This window comes from Mytilus californianus, unplaced genomic scaffold, assembly GCF_021869535.1.
Source record: "Mytilus californianus isolate M0D057914Y unplaced genomic scaffold, xbMytCali1.0.p SCAF_2, whole genome shotgun sequence".
Taxonomy (NCBI): Eukaryota; Metazoa; Mollusca; class Bivalvia; order Mytilida; family Mytilidae; genus Mytilus; species Mytilus californianus.
The window spans coordinates 131,990,863-132,012,528 of record NW_026262668.1 but is presented as its reverse complement, the minus strand read 5'-3'; the positions used below and the strand labels follow the sequence as shown (position 1 = coordinate 132,012,528).

Sequence of the window (21,666 nt, the reverse complement as noted above, 5' to 3'; positions counted from 1 at the left end):
TTTGACGGAGGAAAAAAGAAAAGCTCGAAACTTAAAAAAAAAAGTATTAATCTGGACTTTGGGGATTTTTGAAAATTAGTTTCGACTAACTCTATCAAAGACTCGTTATGTTTTAAAAAGAAAGAATAACAACCAGTTGTATTCTAACTAAGCTTTTAGCTAGTTTCTATACTAATATATTGACTTTCAGAATAATTATCGAAAGGAGTCCGTGTTGAATCTAGCATTAGGAGTATAACTTTGATTGTTACACATAAAACACCAGAAAGGCGTTGTTATTGCGCAATATTCTTGAGCATGATATTATAGATATCGAAAGTGATTTTGTCGCAATTTGCTAGTGTGAAAAACTCGTCAGTGGTATATCTATTCTAAATATAACGGCATTTCTAATATGAATTAAAATTATTTTTATGCCACAGAATGTTATTGTCGATTACAGTTTGATTTCCATATAACATTTGGTTTATTTTTACTACAATGCCTTTCTTCGCCAAGATGTTTATTGTAACTGGTCAACTAAAGGTTACTACTGCTTATATTCACATTTAGCAATACACAGCATAACAATGATAAGAAAAGATCAAAAATGAAAAACATACCGTATTCTAATTAAATGAATAAATGCAAATTTATTGCACTTTATGAAACATGAGGCTCACTGTCTTAATTGACGGTGTTTCACTTAAAATGAGTAAAATATATTCAACTATATCTGTATAGAATTGAATAAAAGTCGAAAAAAGTGTTATTTACTAACACTGAAAGTTTCAATTATAAGTCGAATGGAATACTGATTAATTTTGTTTCCAATTATTGAGAAAATATAAAGACATGTATTTATTTCGGTTCAATTGCTGTTCTATCAGAAACAGGAAATTTATACATGGGATGAAATATAAAATTGAGAATGGAAACGGGGAATGTGTCAAAGAGACAACAACCCGACCAAAGAGAAGAACCCAGCACAAGGCCACCAATGGGTCTTCAACACAGCGAGAAACTCCCACACCCGCAGGCGGGCTTCAGCTGGCCCCTAAACAAAAAGTACATTTGACTAGAATTGTTGAGGTGTATTTTGTAATCCGTTTGCATTGCTTCTGATTCTCCATTTTCTCTCTCAGGACGGTAATTCTGCATCTGATGAGTAATGTTCAAAGGTAATATATCTCTCAGAACGGTGATACTACATCTGACGAGTAATGCTCAATGTCAATGTTATGAATAACACCGTAACTGTCTTTGCTACAATGACTGTCTGAAGATAAGTTAGAGTCAATACTTGACCGCGAGGCGGCGCTATTTACTGAACGTTTTGCCCAGGTCGATCCATCTTCTTCCGGTATAATGGATATTTCCTTGACCTTTGTGTCTCTTTCTCCTCGTTTTATACGAATGTGACTTTTGACAAACTTATAAAATCTCCTGGAATCGTTTCGTATCTACAATAGAATTAATAAAATTCGTTAAAGTGACATTTTTATCGACCGATTCAATATAGAGACACGTATTATATAACTATTTGAAAAGCTATAGTATTTATGGACATTTTTAAGTTAGCATATCATGACATCGTGTGGTCAGAGGACATTTAAGGGGCTAATTCTAATAGAATTATAAAACTTTAATATCGTACTTGAATTCAATTTCCTGAAAACCATGATGTAACACCCGGAAACCATAAATGATTTTTAATTTTTATGGATATAAAAGGTGGTCTTTATCAAATGGATGGTATGATCTGGGACTATTATACTAGTTAGTATAATAGTCCCAGGTATGATTAATAATTATATCTGAATTCATGTCTTGTTATAAATTTAGGGCGGAAGGGATAATTTGAACACAGCAGACATTTTAGTCCGTTACTGTTCTATTCGCTATTTATAACAAAACTGATTACATATCCATGCCTTTTTATTTGACTCTGATCTGTCTTACCTAGGGTCAGTGATACAGAAACTAACCTAGAAATATAATTTGTTTACTTGTAACTATTTGTATACATTTCAAACACATTTATATAAAATAAGTCGAATTTGATGCATTGAGGGATTATAATTTGACATGTTTACCATTCATGTTTAAATCATTTGTGTGAGAATGACTTTAGGGAAGAATTAATTTGATTGCAAACAATTCTGTGTCATTTCATTGAAATAATATGCAACGCAATTTGCATGTATGATTTATAAGAAACCAAAGTAAAACGAGCATTAAACTTAAATTCACATTGAACGGATTTCATTTGAATGTAAAAATCATTTCATAATGACACTTATATTTAGAGTGACAACTAGATGGTTATTTTATATGTTTAATTTACACAATAACATACTTTACATTGATCGTGGTCATGGTAGTAATAAGAAAACAAGTTTTAAAAAACGGCAGTACTACTGTCATGACATTGAATTTATTCATTAGTACAATGCAGAAAAACTACATCTTTATATTGAAAAATAGTAAAAAATCAAAAAGAATTTATAAGAAAATAACCCTGAATCTTTGCTTGTGTCTGTTTGTAGATCGCCTCGTCTTGTATTGTCTATTCTCTAAATAATTTTTCATTCTATTGTATGATTAGTTGGAATTTTTAGTGGTGCCTAAGTCGTATTTGATCAATCTATTCATTTATTTTCTCTTTGAATTATTCCAAAAGAAGAATAGACATAAAAAAATATAACATTGATAATTTACCCAGTTTTATTAAGTTTTTTATGCTGATGAAAATGAACTGACTTTTTCTTTCATGATTTAAATATTACAGTAATATGGCTTATGCGTACACGTTTTTTCTTCTTCTTTGGATCCCTATCTTTTCAGTAATTGGTAAAGTTCGTTATAAAACATTGAGTTTAATATTTACACTTACATTTGTAACTGTTTCACTTAATGTTTCCTTGGCTGTTTTAGGGCGATTCATTTTCTTTTGTTCGTCGTCAACGTACACACTTTTCAATTCCTGCAACAACATAAAGATAAAAGACAATGTAGTACAGTATACATATATTATAAGCTAATGATTTTTTCATACATGTAGATGTTTCACAAGAATTCCATCATTTTGATGGCATTGCAGACAACAATCACGTGGTGTTTAAAAGTGACGTTTTATGTCTTTATAAAACGCAACATTCATGCCTGCAATTGCTCTCCAGGACAACATTACAGTAATTCGCAATAATATTAAAAATAAAACAAACGAAATGCTTGATTTAACTCGTAATTTCCTGGTTCAGCTTTAAATGTACACGTAGTTGAAGAATTACATGTTTTTAGTATAGTTATAGGGCTGAACAAGCGTGGACCGTTCGCACACTTTTAATATGAAGCATCCCCAGTTCATACAAATTGTGCTTTTGACAACGGTTGTATGCCAAGTAAAAGAAGAAAAAAGCAAATAAGTGTTTATCATTGTGTTGAAAATAACCAATCCGACCATACTTTATATAATAAGGACAATAAACAAACAATCACCAACCCGACCATACTTTATATAATAAGGACAATAAACAAACAATAACCAATCCGACCATACTTTATATAATAAGGACAATAAACAAACAATCCAAAAGAAAAGTGCCCGACAGTACCGATAAACAGAGAAAACAATGATATTGGGTTTTCCGGAAGGTTAAACATATCCTGCTCTATATATTAACAGATGATGTCTTCCTTTTTTATTACCATTCAAGATATTTCTAGATTACAATGAAAACATATTGCACAATAATTGTTGTTTTTGTTTTTTAAATTATATCATTTCAGTTTTTTTTTCATTTCAAAACAACAACATTAACAACAGATATAGATAGAAACAAAAACGAATGATACATGTTCATAGAATGTTTGAATATCTACTTAAACCCTAGAAATCTGGGTTTGAACACACAGATTAGTTTGTCAATCATGACACCCAGAATCTGCTTTAATACATAATTGTCAACTCAAACTGTTTACTCTTTGCATTAAGATTTATGATATATACTAAACTAATTCAATAAAGTAAACATGAATATAAAGTATGTGTTATTAAGGGAAATAAAGAATATGTCAATTTCAGTCTTTGATGTAGTTTCATTTAATAGGGAAATTCAATGTAAAGAAATATGTGTAAAAAAATTAAAAAACCACTGTGTTCATTATCGTCGTGAACAAATGTTCTTTAAAACTTATATAATGATGCTTTTTAAACCTATTCAACCCAAGTTCTACTTTTAAAACTTATTCACTCGAAGTTTTAGAATTTTCTTGATTAAACCAAAGCAACAAAACAAATAAAATCCACCCTCTATGTCTCTGAAGTTTTAAGTAGTTAACAACATATACATTATGAAACAAGCGAGGGATATATTATAATGTATGCGTTCCATAAATTTGAAGAAAGAAAACCAATTTCAGTGCCTCAATTGTAATTCTTTCTTGCTTTTTTATACTTGTATTGTTTTTCCTAGGTGCGACATGTCGAGATTGAATTCTTACACATCCAATGTAAAAATCAACTTCAAAAAGTATCTCAAAAACGATATTCTTGGATTATATATACATATATGCCTACCTTTTTGAAAGTTGAAATTGGGAAAAAATCAAGCTTTACAACACAAAGAGTATAAATAATCTACTTGAACAATGGCGTATTATTTCAAAAATACACGAACTAAATCACCCCTGGCATGTCATCTTAGTCCCCTGAAAGACGTACAATACAATTTTTCATTTGATAAGTTTCAATCGGTTTAAAAAACGTAAAAAAATAATTGTTTTCTCAATTAAAAATCTATGTGGGGTCAACAACAAAAGATTTGCTTTCACTGCTTGACCTCTGGGGGGAGGTGATATCGTCAATATAATTTTTAGATGATTCATTGAAATTATTTTAGTGTATTGAACACTGTAAAGAAACTCTAGTTTGATTGATTAGCTGTTGCTTACTTAAAACCCAGAGGCATATTTCATGTATATTCAGAACGAAAAGTCACTTGAACTGTTCATATTATTCCACAGATTATTGTGGTCATTATTTCATTTTGCATTGTTAGTTTTTTCCCGCATTTTAATCATTAATCATTAAAAAAATGGAAAAAAAAACTCTGGTTTCGAATTTCTACTTTGAAAATCTGACATGACAAACAAAAGATATAAACATTCAATGTTGTATTATACACCGTTGTTGTCAAAGTACAACTGTTGATATATCGGAAAAAGCAACCCCATGTTCGTAATAGTTAGTTTTTTGGTTGTTTTCTTTTCCTGTATGCTTATCGTTTGGTCAAAACTTTGAGCCTAGATAAAAAAAAACCTGATTAACATTACTTGCAACTTAAGACAACATGTTCATAGTTTAAAGTATTTATCCGGAATCAATTAGATGGGGACAAATACATGATTTTTTTTTCTAACATCATTAACCTTAGTATTACATAAAGCCTACCTTCAATTCATCTGTGTTATCCTTTATATAATTATTATGTAGAACTGAAGCCATGCCGAGAGATGTTCACATCATATTTACAGAAAATGCCTCGAACCAAAATTGTACCCACAAATGACTAGTACCACCCTGAACGTTTGACGTTATACCTAATTACATATTTATAAAAGAATCCATTTGTGCCTGCAGCAGGCGATTGTCGCTATAGTAACTATAAAACCATGCGATATAAGCAAAGATTGTATATTATGGTTCTTCTTTACCTATACTTGATTAGCTTAACTGCTCTGCAAATTAAATAAATAATTTAGCTCCATATTAGCTTGAACCCATCAACATGCAATGTTTGCACTCATAAGGTCGATGACTGGTTTAAACGTAAGATAATTAACTAATAAAAAGTTTTATTAGTTGTATGTATGTATTTAATGTAACGAGACCGTTTTGAAAACTCTTTGGATTTTCCACTGATATATAGTTTTCACGCGTCATTCACCTCTAATGGTGTAAAACATAGTTGGAATTTATCCTTACCAAAAATCAAGTGGGACATTTACTAAAAGTAGAAAGCTAGACGACACCATACGAAGCTAGTGAAGCCATATCAAACTCCGCCTGCCTGTGATATTGTTGTCTATAATGTTAAGTATATATACATCTTACTGCAAGACAACAAAAAATCCCACATCTTACAGCAAATCTAACATACAACTTACAACAAGATTTAGAGTTAAACAAAGATCTACACATTCTATGTATTATCCATAAAAACAAAACAGGAAGATCAAAACTCAACACAAGAACACAAGAACCAAAACCTTACATCGAGTGTCAAAGAAACAAAAGGACTAACGCATTATAGAAAGATCAAGACGAACTTAAACATTGGAACAACATTTTTACGAACCATTAACTCCAGTTCTAACTGGACGGTTTATTCCAATCAAAGGGCCCAAACCTTTCAGCAACATTATGACGAATTAGAAGAACACTGAAATGTTTCATGTCGGGGCCTTTTATAGCCGTCTATACGGTATGGGGTTTTCTCATTGTTGAAGGCCATACGTTTGCCTACAATTGCTTACATCCTCTTCGTTTTAACTTTGGTGGATAGTTGTCTCATTTGCAATCATACCACATCTCCTAATCTTTATATCAATTGTTCTGTAACACTCCCAAATTCCTGTCTTCACCCGACAATAATTTCTGTAACACTCCCAACTCCTGCCTTCTCCCAACAATGATTTCTGTAACACTCCCAAAAACCTGCCTTCTCCCAACAATGATTTCTGTAACACTCCCAAACTCCTGCCTTCTCCTAACAATGATTTCTGTAACACTCCCAAACTCCTGCCCTCTCCTAACAATGATTTCTGTAACACTCCCAAACTCATGCCTTCTCCCAACAATGATTTCTGTAACACTCCCTAACTCCTGCCCTCGCCCAACAATGATTTCTGTACATTCCTAAACTTCTGCCTTCTCCCAACAATGATTTCTGTAACACTCCCTAACTCCTGCCTTCTCCCAACAATGATTTCTGTAACACTCCCAAACTCCTGCCTTCTCCCAACAATGATTTCTGTAACACTCCTACTCCCAACAATGATTTCTGTAACACTCCCAAACTCCTGCCTTCTCCCAACAATGATTTCTGTAACACTCCCAAACTCCTGCCTTCTCCCAACAATGATTTCTGTAACACTCCCAAAAACCTGCCTTCTCCCAACAATGATTTCTGTAACACTCCCAAACTCCTGCCTTCTCCTAACAATGATTTCTGTAACACTCCCAAACTCCTGCCCTCTCCTAACAATGATTTCTGTAACACTCCCAAACTCATGCCTTCTCCCAACAATGATTTCTGTAACACTCCCTAACTCCTGCCCTCGCCCAACAATGATTTCTGTACATTCCTAAACTTCTGCCTTCTCCCAACAATGATTTCTGTAACACTCCCTAACTCCTGCCTTCTCCCAACAATGATTTCTGTAACACTCCCAAACTCCTGCCTTCTCCCAACAATGATTTCTGTAACACTCCCAAACTCCTGCCTTCTCCCAACAATGATTTCTGTAACACTCCCAAACTCCTGCCCTCTCCTAACAATGATTTCTGTAACACTCCTAAACTCCTGCCCTCTCCTAACAATGATTTCTGTAACACTCCCAAACTCCTGCCTTCTCCCAACAATGATTTCTGTAACACTCCCAAACTCCTGCCCTCTCCTAACAATGATTTCTGTAACACTCCCAAACTCCTGCCTTCTCCGAACAATGATTCTGTAACACTCCTAAACTCCTGCCTTCTCCCAACAATGATTTCTGTAACACTCCCAAACTCCTGCCCTCGCCCAACAATGATTTCTGTAACACTCCCAAACTCCTGCCTTCTCCCAACAATGATTTCTGTAACACTCCCAAACTCCTGCCCTCGCCCAACAATGATTTCTGTAACACTCCCAAACTCCTGCCTTCTCCCAACAATGATTTCTGTAACACTTCCAAACTCCTGCCCTCTCCTAACAATGATTTCTGTAACACTCCCAAACTCCTGCCTTCTCCCAACAATGATTTCTGTAACACTCCCAAACTCCTGCCTTCTCCCAACAATGATTTCTGTAACACTCCCAAACTCCTGCCTTCTCCCAACAATGATTTCTGTAACACTCCCAAAAACCGGCCTTCTCCCAACAATGATTTCTGTAACACTCCTAACTCCTGTCCTCGCCCAACAATGATTTCTGTAACATTCCCAAACTCCTGCCTTCTCCCAACAATAATTTCTGTAACACTCCCAAACTCCTGCCTTCTCCCAACAATGATTTCTGTAACACTCCTAACTCCTGCCCTCTCCTAACAATGATTTCTGTAACACTCCCAAATCCTGCCTTCTCCCAACAATGATTTCTGTAACACTCCCAAACTCCTGCCCTCGCCCAACAATGATTTCTGTAACACTCCCAAACTCCTGCCTTCTCCCAACAATGATTTCTGTAACACTCCCAAACTCCTGCCCTCGCCCAACTATGATTTCTGTAACACTCCCAAACTCCTGCCCTCGTCCAACAATGATTTCTGTAACACTCCCAAACTCCTCCTTCCCCCAACAATGAATTTTCTGTCTTCTCCTTACAATGATTTCTCATGACACTTTTAACAAATAATAACACTCATTTATCTACTAATTTTTTTTTTTGGAAAAAAAAAATATAAGAGAATGATAATTTTGGCTTTACCGGTTTTTGTAATTCGGTTAATGTAATAAAATTGGATTTGTTAATGAGTTAAAAACTCTGTTGTATAATAAATGTGTTAATTTTACGTGGGCTTTAATTGTAGTGTTTAGAACATTTTATGAATGAATAGTAAAGAGCTGATTTCCTTATTCCAGTAATCGATATCAGCATCTTTAAACTACGGAAATCAAGCATTGATTGCATATTTCAACGATATTCAGTCACGTAGTCCCTATTTTTTTATATAATTGAGAAAACTAATACTAGTTTGTAAACATTTACCGAAGTTTGCTTAGTGAGGATGTAGTTGGTTTGAGGTTTTAATTCCCCCCCCTCTCTTTTATATATATATATGTGTGGGTTAACACCGATGTAACAGCGATCCAACAACTATTAGCCCCACCCCCCTACTCCCCCCCCCCACCCAAAGATGCATCGCGCTTATAATAAATAACCTCTAATTCGTTCGTCAATCGAGATCAACTGAGGTAATGTCGTTATTATTTGGTGTATATATGTTCTAATACTATTATGTGTTCGACCGAGGAAAGGACTATGAGACGTAATCTAATAGATATATTTAAAAGTAGCATAATGGATATTTTTTTAATTTTATTTCTTTGTATTACAAGGAAAAGTTTCACACATTTGAAGGGATAGATAGACAAAGGACAAAGTTATAAAATAATTTTATGGTTCAATTATTCAAATACAATATAAATAAATAAAGTCGTACAATATTATTTTAAGAATTAGAGGATCAGATGTACAGACAGTCAAATATTTAAAATAGATACCACTTCTCCGTTATAAGCCGTATAAAGACATTTCACAGACATCAGACTGTTAGAGTTATATCACTTTAAAAATATTGAAATGAAACGCAAAAAATATATAATTAGCAAACATCGGGATTTTGGCATTGTTCGCTACAAAAGTATTTCATATCAAAGTATGGATTTATTTATTTGCTAGTACTGCTTTGACTTAATTTAATTATACGTTCTTTTGTTATTAGAATACTCTCAGAGGTCAAAAGGACATATCAATATGACGTAAATGAATGGGTATATCCTTGACAAACTTTCCATTTATTCACTCTTTGAAATCTTCATTGAACTATTTTCTAGTACTATCTGTGTTGAACACTAGAACTTAAGACGAATTACTGAATGCTTAAAAGTACAATATCATAGAGTCTTGTTACAAAACAATTCCAATCAATAGATATATCTATTGTTTGTAAAAACAATGACAACAAAACGGAACCATCTCGTCACATTAAAATAATAAAATGAAATATAATTAACCCTTGGAGGTTAAACTGACAGTTTGGTTATTGTACTAACTCAACAAGCTTGATATCAAAAATCTAAAAATGGTTAAAAACCAAACGTGTGTGATGACATACCTGAAACAATGGACATTTCTAATAAATTTAGCTATTTTGAAATTGAATCCTGAGGAATTTATGAAGTATTAGAACTATATTGACAGTCACATTGATTTCGATTTATTTATGGTTGTCATGCTGGAACATTTATGATTGTCATACTGGAACATTTATGATTGTCATACTGGAACATTATATATTTTGATTTGAAATAAGTCTGTTACTTAACAGGAAAGTAGAAATAGTTTTTGGCTGTACTAGAGACAGTAATCCCACAAAATACCCAGACATGAACAATACATAAAAGGAACATCGCTTTATCTTATGGTCTTTTGTCTAATTAGAAATATATTAGTGGGTGTTTTTTGTTGGACAAAAATTCCTTCATATCATATTGATTGATACAAAAGTATTAGTTCATACATAGAATAACAACCACATTATCAACAAATCAGTTCTTTAATTAATATGTTGTTTGTTACAACTATCTTAAGATAAAAACAGCTTAGTTCTGTGTTTCACTTTCATGATTTCACCTTAATATGAACCTAACAGTTACTGAGCCAAAAAGAAGTAATAATTATCGGGATGTAAGTCGTATAGTTTTTTTTATTGCTATATCAAATTAATGGTTGTACATTTGCGTTTCGAGATCGTATCATAATGATAAGTGAAGCATGATGTTATTAAGCAGCTTTATTTTGATATGACTGGCCTTCCGTGGCATACAAAATCCTTTACTTCTTTTTGTTTTCAATACTGTTTTTAAATGTCTTTTATATATATATATATATATATATATATATAGATTGCCTAACAATGTAATATATATATATATATATATATATATATATATTGATACAATATACGTTAATAAAACATCTATATGTTGAAATATCAATACCAGCATTACATACTAACTGTGTTTTTATAAAAAAAAAAATTAAAAAAAAGAAACTGAAATTTTAGCTTTCACTAATTAAATGTATATGGTCAGTTGAATCTAACATACATTGAGTTCCTGTCAATTGTATAAGATAAAATTAATGAGTTATTCGTAAAATTTTCAGATCAGTTATTTTTAAAACAAAAAATCATGGTTAAATATTTTCAAAGTGCATTTAAGTCTCAATATTAAAATTGCTGAATGACAATATACTTTATATTTGTGATTCCAGGCGTAATTATTAGACTAGATTAAAAACACCGTAGACCATCTTCCTTTGGAAGGAATACTTGATGTTTGATAACCGTTGTACTATTCAAGTAGACAGCTGAATCGGCACCCGTCCAGTTGTACAGAAGGTCACAGATAACAACCGATTGGTCTATACGGTATTGTCTTAATCTCAGGGGAGGTAAAATATGATACATGATATAAATCAGAGTTATAAATCAAAATATAAATCTGGCATATTAAACAATATTTTACTAATTAAAATTGGACAAACTTACAATAAACTATATGAAAGACAAAAGCGAACACAATGATCAAATTTTGAAATAGCGCTTTAAATAGCTCATTGGAAAACGAGCAAATAAGAATAAAAAATACCCAAACGACAGTAAAAATATAAAGAAAGACTAAGTATGCAAAGTATGTTACAAAAAGATAATTACAACTGTTTATTTATTACTTCGTTATCATGACTGAGTGTTATTGTGATCATAGAAAAGAAAAGGAAACTGGAGAATACCTTTATATGCATTTTCCATGTTAGTACAACTTAACCATAAAAGCGAGACGGGAATACAAATTTAACTAAGTAGAGCAAAACATTCACAAATGTAGTTTTCATGTATTTTGAGCGCATTTCCATTCTGCTACAAGAAAAGAAACATTGCAAAAATGCTTCACACACATAAATCAATTGAATAAATATTTTCACTACATTTTGCAATTAATATATATCAATAAAAAGAAGTACAAATTAAACGATCTCTTTATTATTATAAGCCTGGTATTTTAATGACGGTTTTTTTTATTTAAAAACTTACCTTCATTGATTTAAACATATCAAAATCTGTAAAACTGTGGTCCTTGTCACTCATTGTCACACTATAGTATACTATTTAGCTTTTTAAAACTGTTTTGCAGTAAGCTGTTTTTTTACCCCTCTTTTTTGGCTCCACTTTTCCTTCTAATAAAGAATATCAATTGCTACATTTGGTCCTCTTAGGATGCTGCAGAACCATACACTTTTAAACGCAAATCACTTGCTTAACTTGATTAGACCGTAAAATCAACTTGGGTATGCTATAGTACTACTTTGTTAATTAGAAATCAATCACTTGTTTCACTATCAAATACAACGGTTGTTCTGTTATAGTAGACTAATTGATGAACATTTAAAGAGATTCTATCACACGTTACCTGACCCCCTATGGCTTACCTGTACAGGTAACTATTTTTGATTTATCAAGTATTGCTTTACAAAACAAAGGTTTAATCTCTGCATGTGACAAAACATATCAGATTGCACACTTAGTAATTGATATGTTAAATGCCTTGTTTGCACAAACATAGCAACCACTTGATAACTCTACCAATGCCATGTGCTATTAACAGACATCTTTACCTTTAAAACTCGTCTTACTTATTGTGTTGCGTAAATGATAAAGTTCAGTAAACTGTAAAAATCTTCAGTAAACAAACGTATAATTTGAATTACATAGACATCAACTGTTCGTGTATAAAGACACGTCTTTGTTATATTTTATTTTCAAATGTGATGTATGTAAGTTCTTTAAAAATACAATAATTTTTGGCGTGTAAACACGTTGTTTACAGATGAACATTCCTCATTACTCAAGATATGCATTATGACCATATGAAAAAAGTAAAATAACAAAAATAACGAACTCCAAGGAAAATTCAAATCGGAAAGTCCCTTATCAAATGGCAAAATCAAAAGCTCAAACACATCAAACGAATGGAAAACAACTGTCATATTCCTGACTTGGTACAGGCATTGCCTTATGTAGAAAATGGTGGATTAAACCTGGTTTTATAGCTAGCTAAAGCTCTCACTTGTATGACAGTCGCATAAAATTCCATGATACATTTGTTTCTGAAACAACCTTCATTAGGTATATTTAACCAAAGGTTTAGGAAGCCAGATAGATCCAAAACACATTTTAAAACATCAGACGTACGGTTTAGCAAACTAGATAAAGTCATAAAACATGTTAGATCATCAGACGTAATGTTTAGCAAGCCAGATAAAGCCATAAAACATTTTAGAACATCATTCCAAAGGTTTAAGAAGCCAGATAAAGCAAAAAAATATAGTCAATTGAGAACATCAGACCGAGGTTTAAGAAGCCAGAAATAGCCATAAAACATTTTTTGAATATCAGACTTAAAGTTTAAGAAGGCAGATAAATCGATAGAACATTTAAGAACATCAGGCAAAGATTTAAGAAGCCAGATGATGCCCTAAAACTTTTAAGAACATCAGACCAAAGGTTAAGGAAGCCAGATAAAGCCATAAAACGTATATGAACATCAGACCAAAGGTTAAAGAAGCCAGATAATATCATATAACAGTTTAAACATCAGACCAAATGTTGGTGAAGCCAGATAAATACACAAAGCATTGAAAACATCAGATCAAAACGTGACTTTTGAAATAGAGCAGTCAAACTCATCCAAGGTCAACCTACCCTCAATGAGTACATATAATGAGTCATCTTTGAAGACCGTCAACTTTTCCTCAGGGAGATTGAATAACGTTATAAACGCGTCATCTTTGAAGACTGTAGATCAAGGAACGCTGTAACCACCATCGTTTAAGAAAGCCAACTTTTCTTCGGAGATATCAAGTTACGTTATTACCGCTTCATCGTACAGTCAACTTTTCCTAGGTAGATTAAGTAACGCCCTTACCGCGTCATTACTAGAGACGGTCACATTTTCGCCACGAAGATTAAGTAACGCTGTTACTGCGTCATCGTTTAAGACTTCAAATTTCCTTCAAGGGAGATTAAGTAATGCTTTTATTGCGTCATCGATGAACACGGAAAATGTTTACTCAGGAGATTAAGTAACACTTTAAGCACGTCATCGTTAAGGACGATCAACTTTTCGTGAGAGAGTACAAGTAGCTTTGCTACCGAGTCATCTTTTTCTCAGAGAGTTCAAGTAACGCTGTAGGAGTTTAAGTATAAGTTATCCTGTTACCGTCATCGTTGAAGACGGTAAACTTTTCCTCAGGTAGATCAAGGAACGCTTTTGCCATCATCGTTGAAGACAGTCATTTCATCTTTCGTCTAGAACGCTGTTACCGCGTGATCGTGGAAGACGGTACACGTTTCTTAATGGAGATTAAGTTACGCTGTTACCACGACATCGTGGAAGATTAAGTAACTAAGTGTTACTCTTCATCATTGATCATGAAGACGGTGAACTTTTCCTCAGGGAGAGTAAGTAAAGCTGTTACCGCGTCATAATTACAGACGGTCAACTTATCCTTATGTAAACCAATGAACGCTGATTTACGTCATCGTTAATGGCGATCAACTTTTCCTCTGGGAAATTAAACAATGCTGTTACCGAGTCAACACTGTAAACATATATTTGCTCGTGTGTGCTCATAAGTAGCATGCATGTTCCACTATATTACATTATTTTAAATACAGTTGTGATAATTAAATTATACCTTGTACATGTAATATAGAGAGAGCTTTTATAGGATGTGCCTGTTGTTCAATCCTTTTCATATCTTAAAGAATAAAATATGTTTAAAATCAAACCGAGTCAACATTGAATACGGTCAAATTATCCTAAAGGAGATCATCACTGGATATGGTAAACGTTTCTTTAGGGAGATCAATTAATGCTGTTACTGCGTCATAATGTGAGACGGTCAACTTTCCTCATGTAAATCAAGGAAAGTTGTTACAATCATCGCTGAGGGAGATTAAGTAGCCCCGTTTATGCGTCATCGTTGAAAGCGGTCAGTTTTTCTTTCAAAATCCAAGAAACGCTGTCACCGTCATCGTTGAAGACATTTAACTTTTCCTCAGGGAGATTAAGTAACGCTTTTACTACTTCATTGTTTAAAACGATCAACTTTGCCTTAGGGTAAAAGTATTCACAAAAATACGGAACTCCAAGGTAAATTAAAAAAGGGGGAAGTCCATGAAAACTGACATAATCAATCGTTAGACTTTATTAACCAACAGAACTAATGAAAACAATTGTCATATTCTTGACTTGGTACAGACATTTTGCGAAGAAAATGGAGGGTTAAATCTGGCTTTATAACTAGCTAATCCTTCCACTTGTATGATATTACTATATAGTTCCGTTTTGTTAACAAAATTGGATGAGCAACCCAAACAGACATAATAAGCTAATGTGGGAATAAATGAGATGCAGTGGCCAAAACTGCGTCAACATATGTCACAAATATACAACACAATTGACTAAACAATTCAGCAGATAAGGTAACGCTGCTACCGCGTAATCGTTGAAACCGGTCAGTTTTTGGTGATCTCAGGTGCTCCGGAAGGATAAGTAGATCCTGCTCTACTAGTGGCACCCGTCGTGTTACTCGTGTTAGTACAAACCCGGTGACAAGTCTAATTTGGTAGGTTACGTTTGAGGAAATGAGGACGGAGATGTGATTACCATATTTAGAACATATCCGTCATCTATGAAACAGATATTCCATAACGCTCAACCAAATCGTGATGGCGTCCGGTAAAACTTTCGAAGGGATGATTTGAATTTCACCATTTGGAAATCTTGGTTTTATAGCTTCTCTGTAAGCAGTAACACTCTATCAAGAAAATCATGATAGGTAATGCAAGTTCTGGTATATCGTATCAACTGGGAGATATATACTGTTGTAAAGTATAGTTCTCAACCGACCCTCATTGTCAATTTCTTGATGTAAGTCAAGTTTGAGGCAGACTTAACTGTATCTGTTGTATCCTTTATTTCAGGTTAGACGGGAAAGATGCGTTCAACATAGACACCAACCTTTGAATTATTTAGTGAGAGAACAAGAATCTCTTGTATGAATTTGGCCTCATATAATAATAAAGGAACAATTCAAAGAAGAGAGAGACAATTGGTTCCCAAAGGAATGTATTTTTTTTTATTGAAAGCCTAACAAATATGAAGCCAATCAAGAAATCAAGCATCCTAATGATGTCAGTTCCAGAGAATTTTCTGTTTGAATAAGAGTAATGTTTTACAAAGAACGATTTATCCCTCCCTAAGACAAGATACTTGTATCTACGTTGGCCATTTTTTAATATAAAATAAAGGAGGACCAATTCATTCAATTTGTCTTTTAGTCCTAGCTTTTATTCCTAGTTTTCTAACATGTTTGTCTCAAATGTACATGATGTAGATTATTCCAGCAACATCTTACATTATACATACTAAGCCCTTATTGGTCTGACGTTCAATGAAATTATTTTTATCATTGTGTACTCGTTGCTGTGAACTCAACTTTGAGTCTTTTTTTGTTTGTTTCTTGAATATTTCTATGACGTGCCTGTCCTTTCAACCAACCGTTGTTAGTTTATAAAAAAGGTCAGTAATGTATGCATAGATTTAACACTTGGGTATGTCAAACATGGTGTGAAAAGATATAAAACCTCCTCTTTTTATCGCCATCAATGTAATAACAAATGGTAAACAATTGAATGAACAAAAAGTTTGTTTTTTCTAATGCTGGTTGCTGTTTTTCCTGGCCGTTTTGTCCTTAACATTGTTATTTGTTTGTTTAGTAAATTATAAATGCTTTGATATAATATCTGGCTAAAGTATACCCGGTAGGACTCCAATCCTACACCATCTTCAAATTGACGTATGTTTCAAGGTCTTTATGCAAGGTGTGAACAAACTGACATTTGGATACCGTAAATAACAAACAATTTAATTAAGATATTTGCAAACTCTTTGGATCAGAATAAAACAGACACATAAAGAAATATTTGAAGTTACTTGAAAATTTGAACAAAGGTACGTGAATCGATGGTGGTCATTCATTTGTTTTATAAAACAAAGTTGGACTTAATCTTTCAGGCTGTCAAGGACTACTTGTGTAAAAGTTATAGAAGTCAATTGTTTTGTACTATTGCACGAGGAAAGAAAAGCAGATTGTAAATACTATAATAGATCTTAAATATATTTTACTAACCATGTAACGTAGTTTGATAATAATCTAAGAAATTCTCTGAGTATATTCCTCCTGACTTTAAACAGGCATATGAATGTCGAAAGATTACAGTAGTCGTCTGAGAACTCGACCCTCCTCTTTATTTATCTCCATCAATTTAATAATTTAAGGGTACATATAAGATCGTGCAAAGAAGTGTTGTTCTAATACCGGTTGCAATTCTTCGTTGTCACTTCTGTGTATTTATTCACAACAATTGTAGAATTGGGACTTCAGAACTTTTCTGTTACACAATTTTGGAAATTATTTTAGATTAAGGAATATATCTCCCTCATGCAAATATCTGATTCATTGCTCGGCTTTGGTTATACTTTTTGTCGTTTTAGTTTATAAGCTCTTCGTTTTTGTCTCGCCTGCGACGAAAGTCGCGGAAAGCGAGACTTAGGGATTGCTTTTCCGGCGACGGCGACGGCGACGGCTGCAGCGGTGGTGGTGTCAACAATTGGTAAGTTTTCTGCTTAAGTTAGTTTGATATGAACTACTTGCGATAGATCAATGATATTTTCTATAAAGTTTCATTACTGTCACTACAAATCAGCATGACGACTATTTCAAGGCCGTGCCCCCTAGATCATGGTTCAGTGACTTTCAATCAGTTAATAATTTTCAATGTTAAGTTTTCTGCTCAAGTTAGTTTGATAGGAACTACTTACAATAGACAATATTTTCTATTTTAGTTACATTAATGTCTATACATCTCAGTTCGTCAATCATTTCAAGGCCCTACCCACTAGTTTGTCCAGCGACTTGGAATTAATTAGCAATATTACTGCCTATCAGATTGTCTTTTTCTGAATGTTATGCCGACAGGCGAGACATATCTCTGTCAACAGTTTATTTTAGTAAGTTTTGTATTTTTAATATTTTGACCACGAGCATCACTGAAGAGACATTTATTGTCGAAATGCGCATCTGGTGCAGACAGAAAAGTTGGTACAGTTTATGTTATTACTACCACTGATTCGATAGCTCTGCTGGTGAACTGTTAGTACCCGAGGGTATACCCAGCCCAGTAGCCATTACTTCGGTACTGGCATGACAATACGGATATTTGTTTATAAAAATTTACTATTACAAAATTTTTGAAATGCGCATCTGGTTCAGAAAAATTGGTATCATTGATGTTAGTGACACATTGTTTGGACATCTTTTCATTATACAATGTTCTTTTCCATCAAAATGCGTTTTAGTTATTTTTGTTGTCTCATTGATGTTTATCCCATATCTTCTTTTGATCGTACATTCATTATGCAATTTGATAGTTGTGCTGTGTGGATACAAGGATACAATAGACTTTATCATCTTGCGTGTTGTGTATGCTCATATGTTTTTTTTAGTTTTTAGCTTAACTGGCCCTGATCAAGACGGTCTACTTTTTCTTCGGTAAACGAAGGCACACTGTTACCGTATATTTCCTCAGGGAAATTAAGTTTAGCTGTTATCGCATCATCTTTTAAGGCGGTCTACTTTTCCTCGATTAGATTCAAGACAGTCATCTTTTTCATGGATATTAAGTAACGCTACTACCGCGACATCTTTTCCTCAGCTAGATCAAAGAAAGCTGTAACAATCATCGTTGAAGACATTCCACCTTTTTCAGGGAGACCAAGGCACGATGTTACCATCATCGTTGAAGACAGTCGCCTTTTTTTCGGTCGACTAAGTAACGCTGTTACCACGTCATCGTTTAAAACGATCAACTTTTCCTCATGGAGATGATGTAATGTTGTTACGGCGTGGTCGTTCAAATGATATTTTTTTTCCTCAGGGAGATTTAGTAACGCTGTTACTGCATTATCGTTGATCATGAAAACAGTCAACTTTTTTATTTGTAGAGATTAAGTAACAATGTTACCGCGTCATCATTGAAGACTGTCAACTTTTCATTTCAGGAGATCAATGTCCACTTTTGCTCATGTAATAAAGGAACGCTGTTTCCACCATCAATGAGGACAGTTCACTTTTCCTCATGCAGATTAAGTAAAACTGTTACCATGCATCGTTGTAGGCGTCAACTTTTCCTCGTTTAAATCAAGGAACGCTGTTATACGTCATCATCGAAGATCACGGAAATCAGTTACTGCATGATCGTTAATGACTATCAACTTTTCGTCTGGAAAATTAAGTAAAGCTGTTGCCATGCCATCGTTGAAGATGGTAATTTTTTTCTAAAGGAGATCAAGTAACGCTGTTACCGTGACTTTATTTCAGACGGTCAACTTTTCCTCAGGTTAATCAAGAAACGACTTTATTGAAGACCTACCAAATGTGAAGATGAAAAACAGCAGTAATAGCGCTATGTGTCTGACATTTTTGTTGTATACAAGTATCTTAAGGAACTGTTGTCTCGTCTTCGTATGCTCCAACGTATTATTTCTAATTGATAAAGGATTTACATCTTCTTAATATGAATTCATAAAAGTAAACATTTCGTCCGGATGTCTAGCAAGGTAAAATAAATGTAAATTGACCACTGTGTTTTGAAAGTATTACTTTTAGCATTTCAATGCCAGTTCAAAATCCAGACGGTTCAGGTACAACCTGTAAAACGGGGAACTTATAAAGCATCGACTTCAACCTGAGTGAGACTAGGAACGTCTATTGGGTAATGAACTTTTCAGTTAGTAAGATTACGAGCGTCGATTAGGTAATCATCTCTTGAGTGAGGGAGATAATGAGCGTAGATATTTGGTAATATTCATCTGGTCAAATCAAATCAAATCAAAATAAGTTTAATTAAAAGTTGGCAAAGTCAATACCAATACAGCATAGGTCGCATGCACTTAAATATGAAGGAGATTTCGGAACGTCAATTGAATATTCGACTATTAAAGCTAAGTGAAATAAGCGTCCAATTGGTTATCATCTATTCAATGAGATATTAGAACTGTTCATTGGTTATCTCTGTAAACTGTGTTATATTAAGAGTGTCTATTGACTTTACTTAATCTTTCCAAGCCGAGCGATATTATAAGCGTTGATTGTGGAATTATAGTGTGGTCGCAAGCGCTAAAAACTGAATGAGATTAGCAACGTCGATTGGGTCTCATCTTTTAAAAAGTTAGTAGGTTAGGAGAGTCGATTGGGTAATCATATCGTCTTTTAAGCACGAACTCCAAACTGAGTGAGATTAGGAGCGTCTATATCTGTATTGAGTTTATATTTTCCTTAGTTATTATTAAATAAGCAGATGAGTTTTGATTACCATTGACACAACTATGCAACAGAGTACAACTGACGTGGCTTGGGGATTATTTGTTACCATTCGTCGTTTTATCCTTTATTGGTGTTTTGTATGGATCACTCGTATTGTTTAAACAGTTTCACAATTCAATTGAGGTCATTTAGGATAATCAAGGTCAACATGAACGCAAACTGCATTAGTATTCGCGTGTGTTTATTTTCGCGAAAATATACCTACTGCGAAATTCATGAACATAAATATACAACGAAAAAAGTTGCAGTTTCTGGTTAATATTAACATTATTTGACACACTATCAAACCCCAGGCGTATATTACCGAGCCAGAATTAGCCTTCCAATTGTTTTGATTAGAGGAACTGCACGTTGACGACCTAAATAAGCCTGTATCTTTTAATACTTTTACAAATGCTGGGTCATACCATTACGAATTGACATTTTCGTACCGAAGACCGTACGCATATTCGTAATCACATCAGATGGCTGAATACTTCTGCTCATGAAATAAAAAAATTAAACCCGCTAGCATAACAGTATTTAAAAAGGGAGATATGGTATGATGACCATTTATTTTCGACGGTGGACGATATTTAGATCCTCTTTCAGACAGCTTATAACCTCTCGGTCTTGAATAAAGTTGAGGTCCCTGTAATAACACGGTCATAAGGATAATGTTTCTGTCATGATAAAGAATTATTATTTCCTATACTGCATCTAGATTACGCGACATATACTTAAAAATTAAACTCCTACTGGGTATTTTAAACTTATGCGAAATAATAAGTGAATGTGTTTGTCTTTTTGTCGCCTTTCGGTTTTGTTTTTGCCATGGTAGTAGTAAATTTATCTGACTTATGAGTTTTGAATGTCCCCTTGATATCTTCCACCTCTTTTCTCTACTCAGTATGATGCGGCAAAGAGAACATCACCATCTTAAAAGGGAGAATTGTTTTGGCAAACGAAAGATGAAATTTTCTTTTTCTCGTTTATTCTAGTTCAATTTTTATTCATTTTATACCATTACAGTTATGGTTTTATTAATAAATAAAAAAATATGACCTGTAATATCATCATTATTGAGCTGAAGTTCTTTTTGGATAAATACATTGAACATATTTAATCAAAGATTTATATAGTAATATATAATAGCAGATACAGTTAAGTCTGCCTTATATCTTGACTTCCATCTAGAAATTGACAA

At 33.6% G+C, this 21,666-nt stretch overlaps 1 protein-coding gene across 2 annotated transcripts; it reads right to left on the bottom strand.

The window, feature by feature from the left end:
• Window positions 1-485: 485 nt before the first annotated feature.
• On the bottom strand, window positions 486-12,449 carry LOC127731060 (uncharacterized). 2 transcript variants are annotated; one of them, XM_052239866.1, is made up of 3 exons: window positions 12,064-12,449; window positions 2,876-2,965; window positions 486-1,442 (listed from the first exon to the last, which is right to left on the bottom strand). In XM_052239866.1, exons 1-3 carry the CDS (start codon window positions 12,115-12,117, stop codon window positions 1,173-1,175), a joined length of 414 nt encoding a protein of 137 aa, XP_052095826.1. In that variant the 5' UTR covers window positions 12,118-12,449; the 3' UTR covers window positions 486-1,172. The 2 variants fall into 2 exon arrangements, with proteins under 2 accessions (XP_052095826.1, XP_052095827.1); XM_052239867.1 differs by lacking the exon at window positions 12,064-12,449 and adding an exon at window positions 5,435-6,039.
• Between the last annotated feature and the right edge of the window lie 9,217 nt (window positions 12,450-21,666).